Source organism: Thunnus thynnus, chromosome 1 (genome assembly GCF_963924715.1).
Source record: "Thunnus thynnus chromosome 1, fThuThy2.1, whole genome shotgun sequence".
Classification (NCBI taxonomy): Eukaryota; Metazoa; Chordata; class Actinopteri; order Scombriformes; family Scombridae; genus Thunnus; species Thunnus thynnus.
In genome coordinates, this window is record NC_089517.1 from 41456081 (window position 1) to 41478063 (window position 21983).

General features: G+C 41.6%; 1 protein-coding gene across 1 annotated transcript in view; it reads left to right on the plus strand.

The window, feature by feature from the left end:
* vps35 (VPS35 retromer complex component) overlaps positions 1-21983 on the plus strand; it is a 59032-nt gene that overhangs the window by 23097 nt on the left and 13952 nt on the right. Inside the window, exons 6-7 of the mRNA XM_067598220.1 lie at positions 1817-2036; positions 19177-19260. Coding sequence (XP_067454321.1) covers positions 1817-2036; positions 19177-19260 — 304 coding nt within the window. The remainder of the gene's footprint in view (positions 1-1816; positions 2037-19176; positions 19261-21983) is intronic.

The following is a 21983-nucleotide window of genomic DNA, read 5'->3' on the forward strand; positions in this document are numbered from 1 at the left end:
TTGAGTTCCCAATATAATCTTAATTATGTTCACCTTTAATATAATCCATTTTGGGGTTTTTACCAATTAATACATGAGTTTTTACAGAAGTCATTTTACCTGGTTCTAAGAGGACATCAGTGTGAACAGCTCTGTGGTCCAGTGAGATCTTCGAGCTAGCCGCTGGCTAGTTGTTGACAGTGATATGATTGACTGAACAGCCTAACCAACTGGATTCACTGTAGCAGCTCCAACAATGCTGATTGATCAAAAGTTGAAGGTCCCGCCCCTCCTTCTTTCAAAGCTCAGTGTACAGAACTGCAACAAGTGTTTTCTCTAACAGGTTGTGAATACAGGCTTGCAGACTGTATCTGAATGCACAAACTTGCAAAACAGAGTTTGCCGGCAGACACCAAAATGTTTAGTCTACATGTATGTATATGCAAGCTTGCAGCACAGAATTTACAGTTATAAACATAAATGTACAAGTTTACCAAACTAAGGTTACAGATACAAATCCTGATGTCAAGTACACCTTTTTGAATGATATAATTTTCCATATTTGTGGCATTGGGAGGCTTTGTTGTCCCTGATGCCCACACTAAAGCTGTTGTTTGTAGCAGCACAGACAGTAACAACATCACATTCAGTAACAACGTCATGTTATTATGCATGTTATGCACAGTCACACACAAGCAAAAACTGAATTATACAAACTGCAACAGAGACTCGCCATCAACTGGTAATGTTACAGCACATCAGTCACCGTGGCTGGTAGGTTGAGCAAATTCACCAGTCACTTCACAAATTCACCAGTCACTTTACAAATTCACCAGCATTTCGCCGGTGACCGCTGCTAATTTCTAATTTCTAGTCCTGATGTTGTTGAAAATTATTGATCTTAATTCATTATATGAACTTTTCATGTTTACTTGGGCTGTCACTTTTTCCAAAAATCAAGTTCCAACGAATTTAAAATGACATGCAATTTGTTTGAACGAATTTGAATTTACAGCCCTCCATTCAGTACCATGTAATGTGTAATGCATGCAATTCAACTTTAACAATGAATGACAACTATATTTCCATTATTTTTTAACTTTCCATTACACAAGCTTAATGTCACATTCTTCCAGCAATCGAATGTTAAATTGGATGTATTCATATATCATGTCAAATCACAGACAACAAGAGAGAATTCTGATAGCTTTGAACTAAAAATGTAGCAACAAAACAAACAGGTAAAACAAAACAACTTATAGGCAAGCCGAACAACCAGACTTAGTTGCTATTGCATATTATTAGCCAGAAACACAAGTCTCAGGTACACACAGGTATTTACGAGCCAGCTCTGAGAGTGGTGGGTATCTATAGCACCCTGTACTAAGACAGCCCTAATGTGACAAATCACAGTGTTTGGTCATGAGAATTAATTTAAAATCATGGAAAAGTCCTGGTTATACATTATTATAATAATAATTAGTGAGTTATTGATAGATTAGATAGATTTTTTTCTTTGGACAGATAGCAGTTTCCCCCTGCTTCCAGTCTTAATGCAAAACTGAGCTAACCATTTCTTGACTCCAGCTCTGTACTTCACTCACAGAAGTATGATTGATCTGAACATGAACTTTGTTAATGTTGAAATATTCCTTAAAAAGATATTTCATGGTGGAAACATCTTCCTATGTAATCACTGCATCACACTGTGTCATCCATCCCTACACTTTAGATGCCTCGCAAACATAGATGTCACAATGTATCAGTGTGTTTTTAACCTAGTCTTTGAAAATTTTACATGCATCCATGTACTAAACTTGTAGCCTTTACTCCACAGAGGATCGGAGGAGATGACTGGTGATATCAATGACTCCATCGACTTTGTCCTTCTGAACTTTGCGGAAATGAACAAGTTATGGGTTCGAATGCAGCATCAGGGTCACAGCCGAGATCGAGAGAAGAGAGAAAAGGAACGACAAGAGCTAAGGATTCTGGTGGGCACCAACCTGGTTCGCCTCAGCCAGCTGGAGGGTGTCAATGTGGAAAAGTACAAACAGGTTTGTCTATGGTTGGCACTCATTTCTTCTAATGGGTTAACATATATATGTATATTTACATATATATGTATGTATGGGAGATGTATGTGTGTGTGTGTGTGTGTGTGTGTGTGTATATATATATATATATACCCTTTTTTAAAAAAACAAAATTTTCTCTGTATTAAGTTGAAACTTACAGAAGTATATGGTATCCATTATATATATTCTTTGTTTCAAATTTAATATACAGTGGCAATCGCTTATAGTGCTCACAGTTACAGTGATCAACCGCATATGTAGATCAAAAAGCTCAGGACAGAGTCATTCCTATACATTTGCTGTTTAAATAATTTGCTTTTGGTAATCAAGTAGTCCGCTTACAGTGCTCACTTTGGGTCTTTTCATGTATGAAAACATATGGGAAAAAAATTTTAACTTTAACTTTTCTTTTTACCTTACTCCCGTAATACACGTGTGATGTGTATTTAGCGGCCACAGCACCTCTGCAGGAATGTGTGGAGGTGCAGGGTGGGGGTGTTTTTTTGTAACCATAGTGAAACAATCAGAAAATAATGTTTTATTCCTCTCATTCACTGGCTTTCTCGCTACCACTCCTCGCTCTCTTCATCCACTCTTCAGCTCACTCTACCACTGCTTCTCTCTCTCTCTCTCTCTCTCTCTCTCTCTCTCTCTCTCTCTCTCTCTCTCTCTCTCTCTCTCTCTCTCTCTCTCCCTCTCTCCCTCTCTCCCTCTCTGCCTCTCTCCCTCTCTATCTCTCCCCCTCTCTCGCTCTTTCTCGTCTTTTTTAAAATGAGTCGGGAAGCCGACAGCAAAGCTTAACTTTACTTTTAACTTTAAATGAAACATCAACTTTAAACATCAAATGAAGACAGATGTCCTCCCCTCTTCCTAGTAATGTTTTTGTCTTCCAGTTGTACAGCATTACAGATTGCATTTCTACAAAAGTCGATTCTGGTTCAACTTTCTCGCTGCAGCGCCCCTGTGGCCCCTTCCCCACAGCCTAACGCACATTGCACAACCCGTCTGCTGCCAGCTGGTGACCTGAGGCTGATGCTGTGTGCACATTGAAATCATAACAGAAGAAAGGAAGTCATTACTCTCAATGACAAATGTAGCCTCCTTGAAGCTTATGACAAACTGCTAAAAACGAGCCAACAAGATGCAGCAGCAAAACAAGCATTTGAAACAACTCTACTGTATTTTAAAACAGTCAATAAATTTCAGTAAATAGAGAAGCTGCCCGTTTCATTACTTTATATTCATGTAATAAATATAAACATAGCACAAAAAGTAAGGAAATTTGTGTTTGGTAGATTATTATGTTGTAACAATGCTTCTTGGCAATAAATCTTATACTGTTGGAAAGCCTGTTTATTTCCCTTTTAATGGTGCCACATTTGTAAGGAACATGCATTTGTGGGATGAGCAACAGAGCTGAGTATGTGGGTTGCGCCCATGAAAAATTTGCCAAATCTTCTCTGCCAATGCCAAACAGCTTATTCTGCCATTGACATTGTTTGGTGGATTGGATGATTGAAGTTTGAAGAAACAAGACATATTGGCAATTTAACAATTTATTCATTTAACAAACAGGAGCCTCAGTAGCGTGTGGAAGAACCATACACAGACACAACAGCCTGGCACCTCCTCCTCATGCTGGTCACCAGCCTGGTCACACACTGCTGTGGGATGGCATCCCATTCTTCAACCAGCATTTGTCACAAGTCAGCCAACATGGTTGAGTTGGTCACTCTGGCACGAACAGCACACCCAAGCTGATCCCACAAGTGTTCAATGGGGTTGAGGTCAGGATTGCTGGCAGGCCGTTCCATCCTCTCCACTCCCAAATTCTGGAGGTAAACTCCGCCTTGTGGGGGCGAGTATTGTCATCTTGGAGGATAGAGTTCGGTCCCAGACCGTGGAGATATGGGATTGCCACTGGTTGCAGAATCTCATTTCAATATCTCTCTGCATTGAGATTGCCTCCAATGATGACAAGCCTCGTTTTTCCAGTGAGGGAGATGCCGCCCCACACCATCACACTGCCTCCACCAAAAGATGTTACTCTATCGGTGCAGCAATCAGCATAGCATTCTCCACATCTTCTCCACACTTTGACCCTATGATCCAACTGCCGTAGGCAGAATCTGGACTCACCGCTGAACATAATGTTCCTCCACATGTTCTGGTTCTAGTGCATGTGTTGCCGACACCAGTGCAAATGGGCCTGATGGCGAAAGGCAGTCATGGCAGGCCTCCTGGCAGCCCTGGGGGTACCAGATGTTCAAAACAAGAATCAATAGCAACAGCAAAATAAGCTGTCTGGCATTGGCAGAGAAGATTTGGCAAATTTTTCATTGGCGCAAGCCACATACTCAGCTCTGCTGCTCATCCCACAAATGCATGTTCCTTACAAATGTGGCACCATTTAAAAGGGAAATAAACAGGCTTTCCAACGGTATAAGATTTATTGCCAAGAAGCATTGTTACAACAAAAAAATCATCTACCAAACACAAATTTCCTCACTTTTTGTGCTATGTTTACAAATGTCAATTAGACAGTAATCTGCATGAGAAATTAAGAAAAAGAAAAAAAATAGGTTATACTAATCATCCTCTTAGAGTGATCAGTTTGACCCAGACAGATGTGATCACTGTAAGCAGTTTCCACTGCACTGAAACTTTGATTTACAACTTAACATTATTTAATTCAATAAAACAAATGAAAATGGCATGGCCAAAAATACTGGTACCCTTCACTTAATATTTTGTAGCACAGCCTTTGTGGACAATAACTGCAGTCAGGCACTTCCTGTAACTCTGAAAAGGTTTCTACACTCCACTGGTAGTTCAGCCCACTCTTTTTGAGCAAACTGCTCCAATTCTCTCAGGTTTAATGGGTGCTGTCTCCCACCTGGAAGTTTCAGCTCTTTCCACAGATGTTCAATGGGATTCAGATTAGGACTCTTAGCAGGTCACTTCAGAACAGTCCAACGTTTTCTTCTCATTCACTCTTGGGTGCTTTTTGATATATGTTTGGGGTCATTGTCCTGCTGGAGGACCCATGACCTGCGACTGAGACAAAGATTTCTGACACTGGGCTGTATGTTTCATTCCAAAATGCCTTGATAGTCTTCTGATTTCATTGTGCCCTGCAGGGGTTCAAGGCACCTGGTACCTGAAGCAGCAAAGCAACCCCAGAACGTCACTTAACCTCCTCCATGTTTTTCACAGTAGGCATGGTGTTCTTTTCTCTGAAGGCTTATTTTTTTCTTCTGTTCACAAAGGGTGGGTGTGATTTAACAAAAATCTCTAATTTTATTTCATCTGTCCAAAGCGCATTCTCCCAGAAGGACTGTGGCTCAACAAGTACTTTGGCAAAGTCCAGCCAGGCTTTTTTGTGTCTCCCTCTTGGAAATGGGCTCTTCCTGGGTCCTCTACCATGGAGCCCATTTTTATTCAGACAGTGACGGATAGCGCACCTTGAAACTATTGTACCTTGAGCTTGAAGATCACCTTGGATCTGTACTGAAGTTTTCCTTGGTTCTTTCTTAACCATTCGAGCAATCCTTCTGTTCCATCTCAGGGCTGTTTTCCTCTTGTGACCATGTCCAGAGATGTTGGCTACAGTTCCATGGGCCTGAAACTTCTTAATAATATTGGCAACAGTGGTCACAGGAACATGAAGTTCTTTGGAGATGGTCTTGTAATTTTTTCGTTGACCATGCTTGGCTATTACCTTTTTTCTAATGTCTTCAGACCACTCTCTAGTTTTCCTTCTGTTTTCCATATTCATTGTGATGCACACAGTGGCACAAAACAGCAGAGTGAGTTTTCTCCTTTTAAACTGCCTGCATGAGTGATTATAGGATCGAAAACACCTGTGATACTAATTAAAACGCATTAGTCTGCTTAAAGCATCACTACAAATCAATTATTTCTTACACCTTCTACAGGGTACCAATAATTTTGTCTAGGCTATTTCAGAATGTCTTTGTAGATTAAGTATGAATTCAGTTGTTTTCACAACTTTTTTGTTTTGTTCCACTGCAAATCAAACATAGACAAGCATTGATAATAAAATATCTTTTAATTTCAACACTGTTCACTGGAACAAGACATAGGCGGACAAGAGCAGAGAATATGGATCTTTTGAAATGCTTTCATACAAGTGACCCCAGTGAGAGGGGCTTCATGCGGAGTTTGTGGAATATATGGATGTTTCAAAACCCAACTTCTAAGATGACAGAACACCAGCCCAGTGTAGCAACATCTGCAAATGGCAACTGCTATCAAATTTAGAGATTGATGAGGTACAACGAACATGCCACAGCTAGGTAGAGCCAGTATGACATGTCAGAGGGGAGATATCATCATCATCCCCACACTCAGAGATTGGGTACCAAGCCCCAACAAGCCCTTATGACACAGATTCCCTTTACACAAGGGCGACTGACCTCAGATTGAAAATCATGACTAAACTGGACACCCGGCACCCCTGTAGCCGATTACCAAGGCTAGGTGACAAAGTACACTGGAGACTGCCAAGCAAAGGCTCACAGCTCTGGCTACCTGCCTGGAGAGATACAGAGGAAGCAGAAGCCAGGACAATAAAGACTGCAAGACCAGGCAGAGCAACCTGTGCACCGCCTGGATTGACCACAAGAAAGCCTACAACTCAATGCCACACACTGATACTGGAATGCTTGGAGATGTACAACATCAACAGGCTGTGGAAAACAACTCTGGAGGCCAACTCAAAGCCAATTGCACTAGTTACCATCAAGTGCGACATATAACAATGTGATGCACTATCCCTGGTGCTGTTCTGCATAGGCCTGAACCCCCTCAGCCAGATCACCACAAAGAGTGGCTATGGATACCGGTTCTGAAGTGGAACAACCATCAGTCATCTCTTCTACATGGATGACCTCAAGCTGTAGGCCAGGAAAGAGCGAGACATCAACTTACTGATCCATCTCACCAGGATCTACAGCAACGACATCGGAATGTCATTCAGACTAGATAAGTGTGGTCGGATGGTATCGAAGAGAGGGAAGGTGATCAGGAACGAGGGGTTGAGCTACCAGAAGGCAGCATTGCAGATGTTCAGGACAGCTACAAATACCTTGGGATCCCGCAGGCAAATGGGAACCTGGAGGAGGCCGCAAGGAAGTCAGCCACAGCCAAATACCTACACAGAGTAAGGCAGGTCCTGAAAAGTTGGCTGAATGGGAAGAACAAGATACGGGCCATCAACATGTACGCCTTGCCAGTCATCAGATACCCCGCTGGTATAATAAGCTGGCCAAAGGAGGAGATAGAGGCCACTGCTATCAAGACAAGAAAGCTCCTCACAATGTATGGAGGGTTTCATCCCAAGTCCAGCACCCAGTATTTTCTGGACGGATCCAGGTTTCAGTCAGGGCTAGTACCTGAATGTCTGTCATATTAGCAAGTGCTTGGATAAATTCTGTTTTGTTTGTAGCTGATTGGCAATTCCATAGGCCAAAAGTAAAGGAGGACTGCCACACAGCCACACATTTCTGCATCATCAGGTTAGGCTAACCCAGTGTTGCTAACTTTGGAGCTAATCCCCTTCACGTTTCCAGCTGTTGGGGAAACAACAGATGCAACTTTTCTTGGTCTTGACAAGTTGCAGCATTTATTAACTGACACACTGTTAACTGCCAGATTGACAACTTCCTGCTAACCCTTTCTTCTGCTCTGCTCGCATTCACTGTCATTTTTCTGACGCTCGCTCTCTCACTTAACCACTCACTCGCTTATGCACTGCCCTATTCCTTAAAAGGAGTTACGCTACCTGGAGTTACCCAGGCAACGACACAGACGTTAAATCATGTTTCAAAATATGATAGAGATGAGCTGCTAAGTGAATACCTCAGGCAGCAGAAATCCAATGATGTGGAGGAGGAGGAGGAACCATCATGGAAGGACAAGCCCCTACACGGCATGTACCACCAACAGATAGAAGCAGTGGCTGATATCAAGAGATCCTACCAGTGCTGGAAAAGGCTGGACTGAAAGACAGCACAGAAGCACTAATCATGGCAGCACAAGAACAGGCACTTAGTACAAGATCAATAGAGGCGGGGATCTACCACACCAGAGAGGACCCCAGGTGCAGGCTGTGCAAAGATGCTCCTGAGAAAATTCAGTACATAATAGCAGAGTGTAAGATGCAGGCAGGAACAGTGTACATGGAACGCCATAACCAAATTGCTGGCATAGTGTACAGGAACATCTGCACTAAGTATGGGCTGGAAGTCCCAAGGTCAGAGTGGAAGACATCTCCTTAGGAAGTTGAGAATGGCCAAGCTAAGATCCTGTGGGACTTCCAGATCAAGACTGACAAACTGGTGATGGCTAACCAACCGGACATCATGTTGATCAACAAACAACAGAAGAAGGCAGTGGTGATAGATTTAGCAATCCAAAGCAACAGCAACATCAGGAAGAAGGAACACAAGAAGCTTGAAAAATACCAAGGGAGGAAAGAGGAGCTAGAAAAGATGTGGTGAGTAAAGGCAACAGTGGTGCCAGTGGTAATCGGCGCACTGGGGGCTGTGACCCACAAACTGGGAGAGCAGCTCCCGCAGATTCCAGGTACAAGATCTGAGGTCTCTGTCCAGAAGAGTGCAGTCCTAGGAACAGCTAAGATACTGCGCAGAACCCTCTGGTAGAGGACCCAAGCTTGAGAAAGACACACCACCCCTCATGGGGAATGGAGATATTTATATATATACAGTACAGACCAAAAGTTTGGACACACCTTCTCATTCAAAGAGTTTTCTTTATTTTCATGACTATGAAAATTGTAGATTCACACTGAAGGCATCAAAACTATGAATTAACACATGTGGAATTATATACTTAACAAAAAAGTGTGAAACAACTGAAAATATGTCTTATATCCTAGTTTCTTCAAAGTAGCCACCTTTTGCTTTGATTACTGCTTCGCACACTCTTGGCATTCTCTTGATGAGCTTCAAGAGGTAGTCACCTGAAATGGTCTTCCAACAGTCTTGAAGGAGTTCCCAGAGATGCTTAGCACTTGTTGGCCCTTTTGCCTTCACTCTGCGGTCCAGCTCACTCCAAACCATCTCGATTGGGTTCAGGTCCGGTGACTGTGGAGGCCAGGTCATCTGGCGCAGCACCCCATCACTCTCCTTCTTGGTCAAATAGCCCTTACACAGCCTGGAGGTGTGTTTGGGGTCATTGTCCTGTTGAAAAATAAATGATGGTCCAACTAAACGCAAACCGGATGGAATAGCATGCCGCTGCAAGATGCTGTGGTAGCCATGCTGGTTACGTATGCCTTCAATTTGGAATAAATCCCCAACAGTGTCACCAGCAAAGCACCCCCACACCATCACACCTCCTCCTCCATGCTTCACGGTGGGAACCAGGCATGTAGAGTCCATCCGTTCACCTTTTCTGCGTCGCACAAAGACACGGTGGTTGGAACCAAAGATCTCAAATTTGGACTCATCAGACCAAAGCACAGATTTCCACTGGTTTAACGTCCATTCCTTGTGTTCTTCTGCTTGTTGCCTGTCCTTAGCAGTGGTTTCCTAGCAGCTATTCTACCATGAAGGCCTGATTCACACAGTCTCCTCTTAACAGTTGTTCTAGAGATGTGTCTGCTGCTAGAACTCTGTGTGGCATTGACCTGGTCTCTAATCTGAGCTGCTGTTAACCTGCGATGTCTGAGGCTGGTGACTCGGATGAACTTATCCTCCGCAGCAGAGGTGACTCTTGGTCTTCCTTTCCTGGGGCGGTCCTCATGTGAGCCAGTTTCTTTGTAGCGCTTGATGGTTAGTGCGACTGCACTTGGGGACATATTCAAAGTTTTCCCAATTTTTCGGACTGACTGACCTTCAGTTCTTAAAGTAATGATGGCCACTCGTTTTTCTTTACTTAGCTGCTTTTTTCTTGCCATAATACAAATTCTAACAGTCTATTCAGTAGGACTATCAGCTGTGTATCCACCTGACTTCTGCACAACACAACTGATGGTCCCAACCCCATTTATAAGGCAAGAAATCCCACTTATTAAACCTGACAGGGCACACCTGTGAAGTGAAAACCATTTCAGGTGACTACCTCTTGAAGCTCATCAAGAGAATGCAGAGTGTGTGCAAAGCAGTAATCAGAGCAAAAGGTGGCTACTTTGAAGAAACTAGAATATAAGGCGTATTTTCAGTTGTTTTACACTTTTTTGTTAAGTACATATTTCCACATGTGTTAATTCATAGTTTTGATGCCTTCAGTGTGAATCTACATGTCAATAGTCATGAAAGAAAGGAAACTCATTGAATGAGAAGGTGTGTCAAACTTTTGGTCTGTACTGTATATATATATATATATATATATCAATTTTATCAATCAATTTTTATTTATATAGCGCCATATCACAACAGAAGTCATCTCAAGGCACTTTTCACATAGAGCAGGTCAAGACCGTACTCTTTAATATACAGAGACCCAACAATTCCCCCATGAGCAAGCACTTGGCGACAGCGGTAAGGAAAAACTCCCCTTTAACGGGTAGAAACCTCAAGCAGACCCCGGCTCTTGGTGGGCGGCCATCTGCTTTGACCGGTTGGGTTGAGAGAGAGAAAGAGAGAGGGAAAGGGGGAGGGGGGCAGAAGAAAAAAAAAATCACAACAACAACAACAACAACAAGCACGAGCAGCAACAGCCAGGGAAGGATGCCATCAGGACTGTGAAGGACCGCGAAGGTTCGGCCCGGGACTTAGCTTTTCCTGTGAGATGAGAAAGCACAAAAAACTCCGGGGAAGAAGCAAAGTTAGTGACATGCATTGATGTTACATGAATGCATACAGATGGAGAGGAGGAGAGAGGAGCTCAGTGCATCATGGGAAGTCCCCCAGCAGAGAGAGGGTGTCTGCACCCCGGACTGAATCCGGTAGATGGTTCCATAGAAGAGGAGCCTGATAGCTGAAGGCTGTGCCTCCCATTCTACTTTTAGAGACTGTAGGGACCACCAGTAAGCCTGCATACTGGGAGCGCAGTGTTCTAGTGGGATAATACGGTATAATACAGTTGGAGAGTCTTTAGAGACTTGTTAGGGCAGCCTGATAATAAGGAATTGCAATAATCCAGCCTAGAAGTAACAAATGCGTGAACTAGTTTTTCTGCATCTTTTAGGGACAGGATGTGCCTGTTTTTTGTGATATTACGTAAGTGAAAAAAGGCAGTCCTTGAGATTTGATTTATTGGGTGTCATCTGCGTAACAATGAAAATATATATATAGAGAGAGAGAGAGAGAGAGAGAGAGAGAGAGGAGAGAGAGAGAGAGAGAGAGAGAGGAGAGAAGAGAGAGAGAGAGAGAGAGAGAGAGAGAGAGAGAGAGAGAGAGAGAGAGAGAGAGAGAGAGAGAGAGAGAGAGAGAGAGAGAGAGAGAGAGAGAGAGAGAGAGAGAGAGAGAGAGAGAGAGAGAGAGAGAGAGAGAGAGAGAGAGAGAGAGAGAGAGAGAGATTCCTAGATGTTACCCTGGGGTCCGTTGTGGCCTCCTCCTCTTGGTGTGATCTTTGTTTTTCAACCGCTCCTGGGGAGGGTAACAATGGTGTCGGATGTCTTCAATTTGTACACGATCTGCCTGACAATCAACTGGTGGAGTCCAAACTCTTGAGAAATGTTTTTAACCCATTCCAGCCTGGTGAGCATCAACAACTCTTCTTCTAAGGTCCTCAGAAATCTCCTGTGTTTGAGCCATGATGCACTTCCACAAATCTGTGTTTTGAAGCTCAGACTTTGATAGTGAGGACTGAGATTTCTCTTCTTCAAATAAGGCAGGGCCTCCCAGACTCACACTTGATTGTCATCCCATTGATTGAAACACCCAACTCTTATTTCCCCTTCAAATGAATTGATAATGGTAGAGGTTCACATACTTTTGCCACGCGCAAATATGTAACATTGGATCATTTTCCTCAATAAATAAAAGTGTACGGTTTTTGTCTCATTTGTTTAACTGATGTCTCTTTATGTCACATTTGGCATATCATTACAACATGTCACAGCCCTGCTGTGTTGATAGTGCTCAGAGCCTGGTACAGAATCACTGCAGTTAAATGCGTACAATAGAATAAACTTAAAGCTAGAGATTACTTGAACCAGTCATAAGGATCAGTATCTGAGCCAGTCCGAGGATATGTTAATGGATTGATATGGGCTAAAAATAAACCTGATCCACCTTAGCCCATTGCTGTTGTGGCGCTGCTCTCCTTTACGAAAGCCTACAGTTCAAGCATTTTGCTGCATCCACAAGTGAAAATTAGTGTGTGAATGTGAAAAAATGATTTGGGCACTGAGTTTTGACACCAAGGTTGGCATCCATCTCAACATCGAAGGAAATGTCCTGGCCACATGGATCTTCTGGGGTTCCTAACCGCCCGGATGGAGGCCTTTTCTCCCCCCACTGAGGTCGACAGGAGGTTCCGGGTGCACCGGGCTGGTGCTGAGGGGCTTAAGAGGAGCTTCTACCCTTGGGCCAGCAGGATCCTGGATAGGATTGCTACATAGGACTGTCCTACGAGGCCATTTATCGTACCACAGAGCATGTCTGTCAAAAACTGTGTCAAGTTTAAAGCAGTGTTTCATCAGCAAAAGGACCTGGGCTGTGTTTCATTGAGTGCTTTATGGACTACTGTTGGTACTCACTGTTGTATTGCCTGTACGTGTCTGCCTGGCCAGAGCAATCAACATTGATGGGAAACAGCTGGGACACCAAGTGATTGAGCTTGGGACAAATGCTGGCTCATGGCCAGTTGACGCTCCTACAGTGAGTTTTCATCATAACTTACTGGGATATTTTGCAATCTATTCCTCTGTCCTGTGGCACTGACAAGCCCAGGTACTAGAGCGAATCACCGATCCAGTGGACTGGTCATCTGCCACCCCGTTTTGGAGAATAGCAGGTCTCCTCTTCATGCTGCTCCTGCTTTTCGGAGATGTTCAGTTAATAATTGGACCAGTGACCCCTGGAGAACTGCAGAACTTCAATGCTGATTTGTGCCCGAGTGTGTCTTGGACTCCTCTGGTGCCAGTGATGAATGAGCAGCAACTTTCTGAGCCAGGCTTCTCCCTTAACAGACTAAACTTTAACACCAGGCATGATGTCACAATGAATAACTTTTCACTACTGGGCTGTGGAAACCTTGATAGGTCCAGTGTCTCTCTCACAAAACCTGCTGCTGACACCACTGTGCGTCGAAACCCTGCAGTGAGGAGGCAGAGGTCATTCAAAACCTTCCAAACTGTCAATCATGCAAAGGTCTTATGCGACCCGAAGCTGAGACCGAGGGGGCTATTCTGCGGACATTTTAACATCAGAAGCATTACTGCAAAGAGCAATCAGCAAACTCATCTTCTGTGTGACTCAAATCTGGACTTTCTCTGTCTGACTGAAACATGGTTGAAACAAACAACTCCTGCAAGTGTGTTCACGATGTCCACATACCAACATTTCAGAAGAGACCGACCTGATGGAAGAGGAGGAGGGGTGCTTTTTTATGTGAGAGACAACATCAAATGCCAAAATGGTTTACACTGCAAATAACATGTTATAATATGTTGGGATAAAAGTAATGTTATCCCAACAAATGTCCTTTAACATCATAGGTGTGTATAGGTCCACTTCTGCAGATGACACTTTCTATGATCAACTCACAGAAGTCTTGCAGGAGTGCAATCTCAACAATTATTACTTATGGGTGATTTTAATGTAAACTGGGAGGATAAATCTAAGAGTAAAAAACTAAAAATGATCAGAGAAATTCCAACTAGAACAACTAGTAAAAGGTCCAACTAGGATTGCAAAATGCTCCAGTACACAAATTGATCTGATATTTACTAAAAAAATAGAAAGAATAACTTAGTTATAATTTAATCACTGGCTGATCAGATCATAACTAGGGGTGGGTATTGCCAAGGACTTCACGATACGGTACGCATCACGATACATGGGTCATGATACGATTATATCACGATTCATTGCGATATGATGCATATTGCAGTATATTGCAATATTCCGCATAGTTCACTGAAAATGTAAAAACAGAGCTGAAATACAAGTTTCTGTGTACGATCTGGGTAGTTTTAATACATCACATCACATTATATTGATAATTCAGCAGACAAATTTAATTAAAACAATATAATTCAAAATTTCCTTTCCAATTTATTTTTCATGGTATTGGCAAATTACCAAACACACAGATGTAGCTGCCATAACATCAAAATGAAAAATGAAATTTAAGTGCACTGTTGCACTTTAACTGGACACACTGAAACAGTGGACACACTATTGAAAACATGAAAATAAAGTGCATAAGTTGTTGAAAACAAGACGATAAAGTGCACAGTGAACTCACTGAGGATGGTTTGGGGCTCGTAGAGGACTGTGAGCTGAAATGTAGACATGAAAATAAAGTGCATATGTACAAGTACTCCTTATTGTCATTGAACACAATGATCTGAAATGTATGAGGAAAAAATAGTGCATATTAAGTTTTCTTATAAACAAAATTAATAAAACTAAAATAGTCAGTTTGATGTAAATAAACCGTAAACATATTGTAGTCCAACTCAAATGTTATTTGCATGTGTCCACTATACTTTGATATATGAACCCTTTGTAAAAATATGGATACAATTGCAGGCCTACTTTGACTTCAGATTTTTGTTCAGGAACAGAATTTGATCAAGATAGTCTGGGGTAAGTGCACTCCTCTGTGCTGTGATAATATCCCCCGCAGTAGAAAAAACTCTCTCTGAGGAGACGCTAGTCCTCAGGATATACAGGTATCTCTTTGGAATGTGTGACAAGAGAGGATACTCACTCTGATGCTCTTTCCACCAGTCCAGTGGATTGACACCAAGTGGCAGGGGAGCTTCCTCTTTTTATCTTGCCATCTCCTCCTTTGCCTGGTCCTCTGTGGTTTTCAATTTCTTTGCAGCATCTGCAGTATCAATAATATCACAATTAAGTATTATTCATCGTTTTTTATACATTTTCAGTATTTCAAAATACATTATTTACAGCATCAGTCACTGAGTGACTTGTTGCAGCACCCTTTCATTACTTACTTTTGTTACTGCCAGTATGGCTCTCATGCATTGCCCTCGTCTGCAAAACATGAGAAATGTCACCCGGCAATTTGAGGCAACGAGCTGTACTGCGACATCTAATGAAGCCGAGGTTGTAGTTCACAACTCGATTAAAACATTCCTTTTTTTTTCTTCAAAAAAACAATTTTTGGAGCAGGAAATTGATGTAGTAAATCATGAAAATAAATACCGCAATATGTTGTCATAGTGAGTTTTTAGCACAGCCCTAATCATAACCTTACCCTGTGTGTGAGAAATCTGACTAAAAATAGATTTAGGACCATGGCAACGATGACAATGATCCTTCAATGCATACCCAGAGCTAAGCAAGAAGAATTTATCAATGAAATTAACAGCTTGAACTGGGATGATGTGCTGTCCTCTGATGATCTGGACTATGGCTGTGATACTTTTACTCACAGAATCAACTCTGTGAGGATACAGATAAAATCTAAAAATAAAAACAATTTACCATGGTTTAATAAAAATTTGTGGAAACTAATGAAATCTAGAGATGCTGCACTAAGGAAGGCAATTAAAACTAGAGAGAGTAGAGAGATTCAACCAAGACTCAATTATTCGTCTCGTCAAGACCTACAAATCATACACTGACACCCCTAACCTAAATCCAACAGGAAGTCCGTAATATGCCCATCAAAGTATGACTTTGTGCCAATTTTGGACCCCCCCAAGAAACGCTATCTCCTCCTAGGGCGTTAATGGTATCGGCTTCAAACTTAATTACATGACTTATCACACTGTGCTGAACAAAAGTTATTAAAAACTTTGTAATAACTCAAACGATTTAGACAGTATAAGCCTCAAAAGTTGAAGTGCCACATCGCACCTTACAATGGAAGCCAATGGGAAGGCAATCTCTGGGCATGGACTTTGTGCCAAACTGAGGCGTCTGACATCTAAACTATAAGTCAGACCACTTTCAAACCTGTATCAATGGATTTGCGACGAAAATTCCTACTATACTATACTACTATATGTGATTTTTAATGTGAGATTTGGCCAAATTCATGGGATTTATGAAGATATTTCCACAAGAAGAGTGCTCTGACATCCTTCTCTCCAGCTGAGAGGGAGAGGGAGGAAAGAAAGTGGGGGGATGGGTGTCACGATTAAATGCAGCTCATTTTTGAAGGATACAGCAGAAAGGTCTATATACATACAGTACATTATATACAAACTTTGTATGAAGTTTGGTGTTATTACCATTTATTTTACAATAATTTTGAGTCTTATATGTATAATTCAGTAGTGGGGATGACCTATGAGGGGAAGGGAAAAAATGGAGTGAGAGTGACAGTTTAGTGATAAAGCGCTGCAGAAAAATAAAATCAAAACTAAAATTTGTAGCTCTGTACTGCAGTTTTTCCTTTATAAGAGCCCAAGCACCTAGCGGTTCGCTCACACTCTCAAAAGTTTTCAAATAATTAATTGAAATTACAGTGAAAGGGCCCAAAACTTGCATAATTTTGATGACACAGGGGTGAGCTAGACAGATGTTTCGCCATGACAGAGGAAATTGCTATAACTTTATTGTACATGCTCCAGTCTGCACCAAACTTTACATGTTTGTAAAGTCAGACCTGTCAGCCCAGGTCTGGAGACATCTACATAACCGTGACAGAAGCCCTTGGACTGCACCGCGCCCCTACGTGTGCAAGGGTGCAAAGGCCTGTTCAACGCTGCTTGCAGCTTTAATTTTTTTCTTGAGTCTGTATATGAGTTAGGAAAAAAATTTCTGAAAAGGAAACTGGATATTGTTCCTATAGATGCTACAGACCAGGTTTTCAAACTGGTAGAGACTAATGAGTTACAAGTAAACAAAATCATCAGCTCCTGAAAAAGCTCTAAAATTTTGACACCATGTTTGTTAAATCACACAAAGATATTTTAACTCCCCCTATTGCTCATTTGTTTAACTTGTCTTTTAAACACAGCTCCTTTCCTGATGACTGGAAATGTGCCATTGTCACACCTATTTTTAAATCTGGAGACCGCCTTGAGGCCAGTTATTACAGACCAATAAGTATACTGCCAGTACTCTCAAAGGTTGCTGAGAAAGTCAACATTTCTCAATACAAGAAATTTTGGTCTACTTTGTATGCAATTTGGCTTTAGAGCACATCATTCCACCGAAACTGCTACCTTGCACTTAAGGTGAAAAGATTGACATAGTCACTGATTTTAAATATCTTGGTGTGACTTTGGATCCAAATTTGACCTTTTAAGAAACATTAAAAAAAAAAAAAGTTTAAAACCATAAAGTACAACTTAGCAAATTTTAGACATATTTGAAACTATCTCTCTTTGGATGCAACCTAATGAAGTTATTGCATCACATGTTGGGGGCAGGCTGGAGAAACACCCATAAAACCTCTTGAGTCCTTATACAAACAAACTCTGAAAACTCTGGACAAAAAGCCAATGTATTTCCATCACTGTAGGGTGCTTTGAGAATTTTAGATAATTCTCAAATTTGTACCTAGCTTATAAAATTTTAAATGGTTTGGCCCCTCCACTATGTGACTTTGTGCACACTCACTCAGTAAGTTCTATTAGATCCTCCAGAATATCCTCTATACAAGATTGTACCATACCATTTCGTCGTACTGCATTTGGCAGTCAGCTTTCTGTGTGAAAGCCACAACTCAGTGGAATGCCTACCTGATGATATGAAGAGCTGCAGTTCCATCAATACATTCAAAACCAAATTAAAAAATGTACTAAAAACCATTCAGCTCTGTAACCACTCAATCTAAATTTCATCTATCGTCTTCTCATTAACGCAAATAATCTTTTGATTTGACAAGTTTACATTATTAATTTCTAGTTGACATCATGGGTGTATGTGATGTGCTGTTGTGTGTAGCCTTGTATTTTTTATAATGTGTTCTGTGTTTTTTTCTTTGTACTGTTTGTTATTGTGCTTTCTTTGTCCACTTTTTTAAGTGATTTGTTGTTTTTTTGACTTTATGACTTTGTTTCCTACATATACCACAGGCAATAAGATAAGTATTTTAGAGGAATAGTATTTTAAATAAAGATTGAATAGTAACTTAAAACAGTTCTCTTTTTTTTAACTTACAAGTAGGATTTAGAGACTAATTTCAAAGGTGTGAGCATTATTTCAACAAGAGTAGTATGTGTATGTGTCTATTTTTATCAAATAGTGCTGTTGGAATTCAGGAATAACAAATCTGAAAGTATCTTTGCACTCAGTCTTGCACAAGATATTGTTTCCATGACTGAACACCCTCTCAACCGGTGCACTGGTCGCAGGAATGGCCAAGACTCTCATGGACACCTGATACAGTTGAGCCAAAGCCTTCAGATGACTTCTCCAAAACTCTGAACACCAAAAACTAGAACATTCTATCTATAAAAAGTGACATATCATTTAGATTCACTTTTAAACTGTTGAAGACAGCGCACTTGCTTTTGGTCTAGTGGGGTTTCTTTCTGAGACATCGTCATTGGGTGTAGACAGACACTGACTTGCATTGACCAGCCAAGATTTTAATTTCTTGCTTTGGCCAGGGTAAGCGGGGGCTCACAGGGCCATTGCCTGTGATTGTGATTCAAGCATGTCATCACAGCTAAACTACAACAAACACAATATAGCCGTAACCACCATTTCACTTCTGCGTGTACATCGGCAAGGCCTTTTAAATAAGAAGAACAATGAGAGAATAAAAATTCAAGACTCGACTGTGATTTCAATTTACAATGTCTAACTTAGACATTGATCCTTCTGGGTTTGTAAAATACAGTGAAAAGCAATGCAGAGCTGACCACCTTAGCCCTTTTAATTCCAGTGGATTTAAGGTCATGTGTCATTAAGATCCTGTAGTAGAAAAACAGTATTAATTGTCTTGTTTGCTACATTTGACATGTATCTTAACACATATTATATCTGTCTGGTAAAACTTTTCTTTTCTTTATTTCTGTTTGTCACCACAGGTTGTTCTTCCTGGAGTTCTGGAGCAGGTTGTGAACTGCAGAGACTCATTGGCTCAGGAGTATCTAATGGAGTGCATCATTCAGGTACACATTTGGGATGCAATAATGCAGTCTGTTGGTATCAACACTGATAATGACCTTTATAACTTTACCCATCCACATTAAATATGGTTTCCTTGTCAGTGTCATTAAAAAATTCCTGCTATCACCTACATTCAGTCAACTGCAGCAGGCTGCAGACTGAGACATTAACCTCTGGCCCCATTTTACTTAAATGATCCCAATTGATTTCATACTGGCTGATACACAGATTAAATTTGAGAATAATAGAGCACTTTTTATCAGATTGAAATTGTGGTCACACACTGTACCTACAGTCCCAGTTAGTTTACAGCTATTCTGTAGATCTAACACACACAAAAAAATTCTCCACTTCTCTGACAGTATCACATATATACACAGCAGTAGCACTTTAAATTGTCCCACTTTTCGGCCACGGTTTGGTTGCAGCGTCTCTGTGATTTCGTTGGAATGGTTAGCCTATCCTTTAGCCCTGCTCCAGCTTTATAAAATCTGCAAAGTCTCTCCCTCATCACTATATCTGTATGCAGCAAGGAGTCCCAAAGCTGTATCAGTGCTAATGAATTCTCTTACTATATTATACAGGGGCTGTCCTGGACAAGTAATCTGCTACACATAGGGTTGCAGAGTTTTAGTCATCTATTAGAACATGGTTGACACTGTAGCACAAGTCACAGAAATATTAAACATGATGTACAATTAAGAAGAAACCTTCTATGTGAAAATGTGACCTTCCCATTTTAAATGTTGTTGTATCACACAAGTGCTGTTATTAAAACACAGTATAGGTGAACGCAGAGACTTGCAGGGCCAAACGGCCAGTGCCGTGGATGCCCCAGTGTTGCCGTAATGCCCCTTCTAAAGTTAACTATCCACATGGCCAGTTTGGCATGCCCTGTTTTTAACTGGCCATTGTGCCCTTAAAAGAAAGTTGCGGATTTCCTCATTTAAAACTACATGCGATGCAGCAAATAAACATACTCACGTTTCCCAGTGTCTCTATCATCACGCTGGACATCAACAATATTGTGAGATTTCTGCCACTCCCCCAAAATGCAGTGCTGCTTAAAAGTTTGTGAACCCTTTAGAATTTGGTCTATTTCTGCATAAATATGACCTAAAACGTGATCAGATTTCCATGCAAGTCCTAAAACTAGATAAAGAGACACCAATTAAACAAATGAGACAAAAACCTTATACTTGTCCATTTATTTATTGAGGAAAATGATCCAGTGTTACATATTTGTGCGTGGCAAAAGTACGTGAACCTCTACCATTATCAATTCATTTGAAGGGGAAATTAGAGTCGGGTGTTTCAATCAATGGGGTGTGAGTCTGGGAGGCCCTGCCTTATTTAAAGAAGAGAAATCTGGGTCTTCACTATCAAAGTCTGAGCTTCAAAACACAGGTTTGTTGAAGTGCATCATGGCTTCAAACAAAGGAGATCTCTGAGGATCTTAGAAGAAGAGTTGCTGACACACCAGGCTGGAAAGGGTTACAAAACCATTTCTAAAGAGTTTGAACTCCACCAGTCAACTCTCAGGCAGATTATGTGCAAATGGAAGACATCCAACACCATTGTTACCCTACCCAGGAGTGGTTGAAAAACAAAGATCACACCAAGAGCAGGCGTGTAATACTCCGGGAGGCCACAAGGGATCCCAGGATAATGTCTAGGAAACTAAAGGCTTCTCTTTCAGTGGCTGCAGTCGATGTTAATGAGTCCACCATCAGGAGAACAATGAACATCAATGGTGTGCATAGCAGAGTTGCAAGGAAAAAAGCCACTTCTCTCCAAAAAGAACATTGCAGCCGCCTGTTGTTTGGTCTTGACCACTTAAGGCCAGAGGGCAATTGGAAAAATGAACTCTTTGGCTCGAATGAAATGCTTTCTGTTTGGCGGCTGTGGCTCAGGAGGTAGAGCGGGTCGTCCACTAATCGGAAGATCGGCGGTTCGATTCCCGGCTCCTCCAGTCCACATGCCGATGTGTCCTTGGGCAAGATACTTAACCCCAAAAAATTGCTCCTGATGGCTGTGCCATCAGTGTATGAATGTGTGTGAATGCTTAGCTTCCTCTGATGGGCAGGTTGGGACCTTGCATGGTAGCCCCTGTACCCATTCAGCGTATGAATGTGTGTGAATGGGTGAATGTGATTCGTAGTGTAAAAAGCGCTTTGAGTGGTTGGAAGACTAGAAAGGCGCTATACAAGTACAGTCCATTTACCATTTACCAATGAGCAAACACTGCATTCCAGCATAAGAACCTTATCCCATCTGTGAAATATGGTGGTGGCAGTATCATGGTTTGGGCCTGCTTTGCTGCCTCTGGACCAGGGAGGCTTGTAGTCATTGAAGGGGTTATGATTTCTGAGTTGTACCAGAAAATTCTACAGGAAAATGTCATGGTATCCGTTTGTGAACTGAAGCTCAACAGGAACTGGGTCTTGCAGTAAGACAACAACCCTAAACACACAAGTCGCTCTACCAAAGAATGTTTGGAGCATAAGAAAGATAATGTTTTGGAATGGCAGAGTCAAAGTCCTAAATCCTAAATCCCATAGAAATGCTGTGGAAAGACTTGAAGTTCATGCAGTTCATGCAAAGAAGCCCACCAACATCCCTGAGTTGAGACTGTTCTGTAAGGAGGAATGAGCTAAAATTCCTCAAACTGATAAACAGTTACTGGAAATGTTCGGTTGAAGTTTGCTGCAAAAGGGATCACACC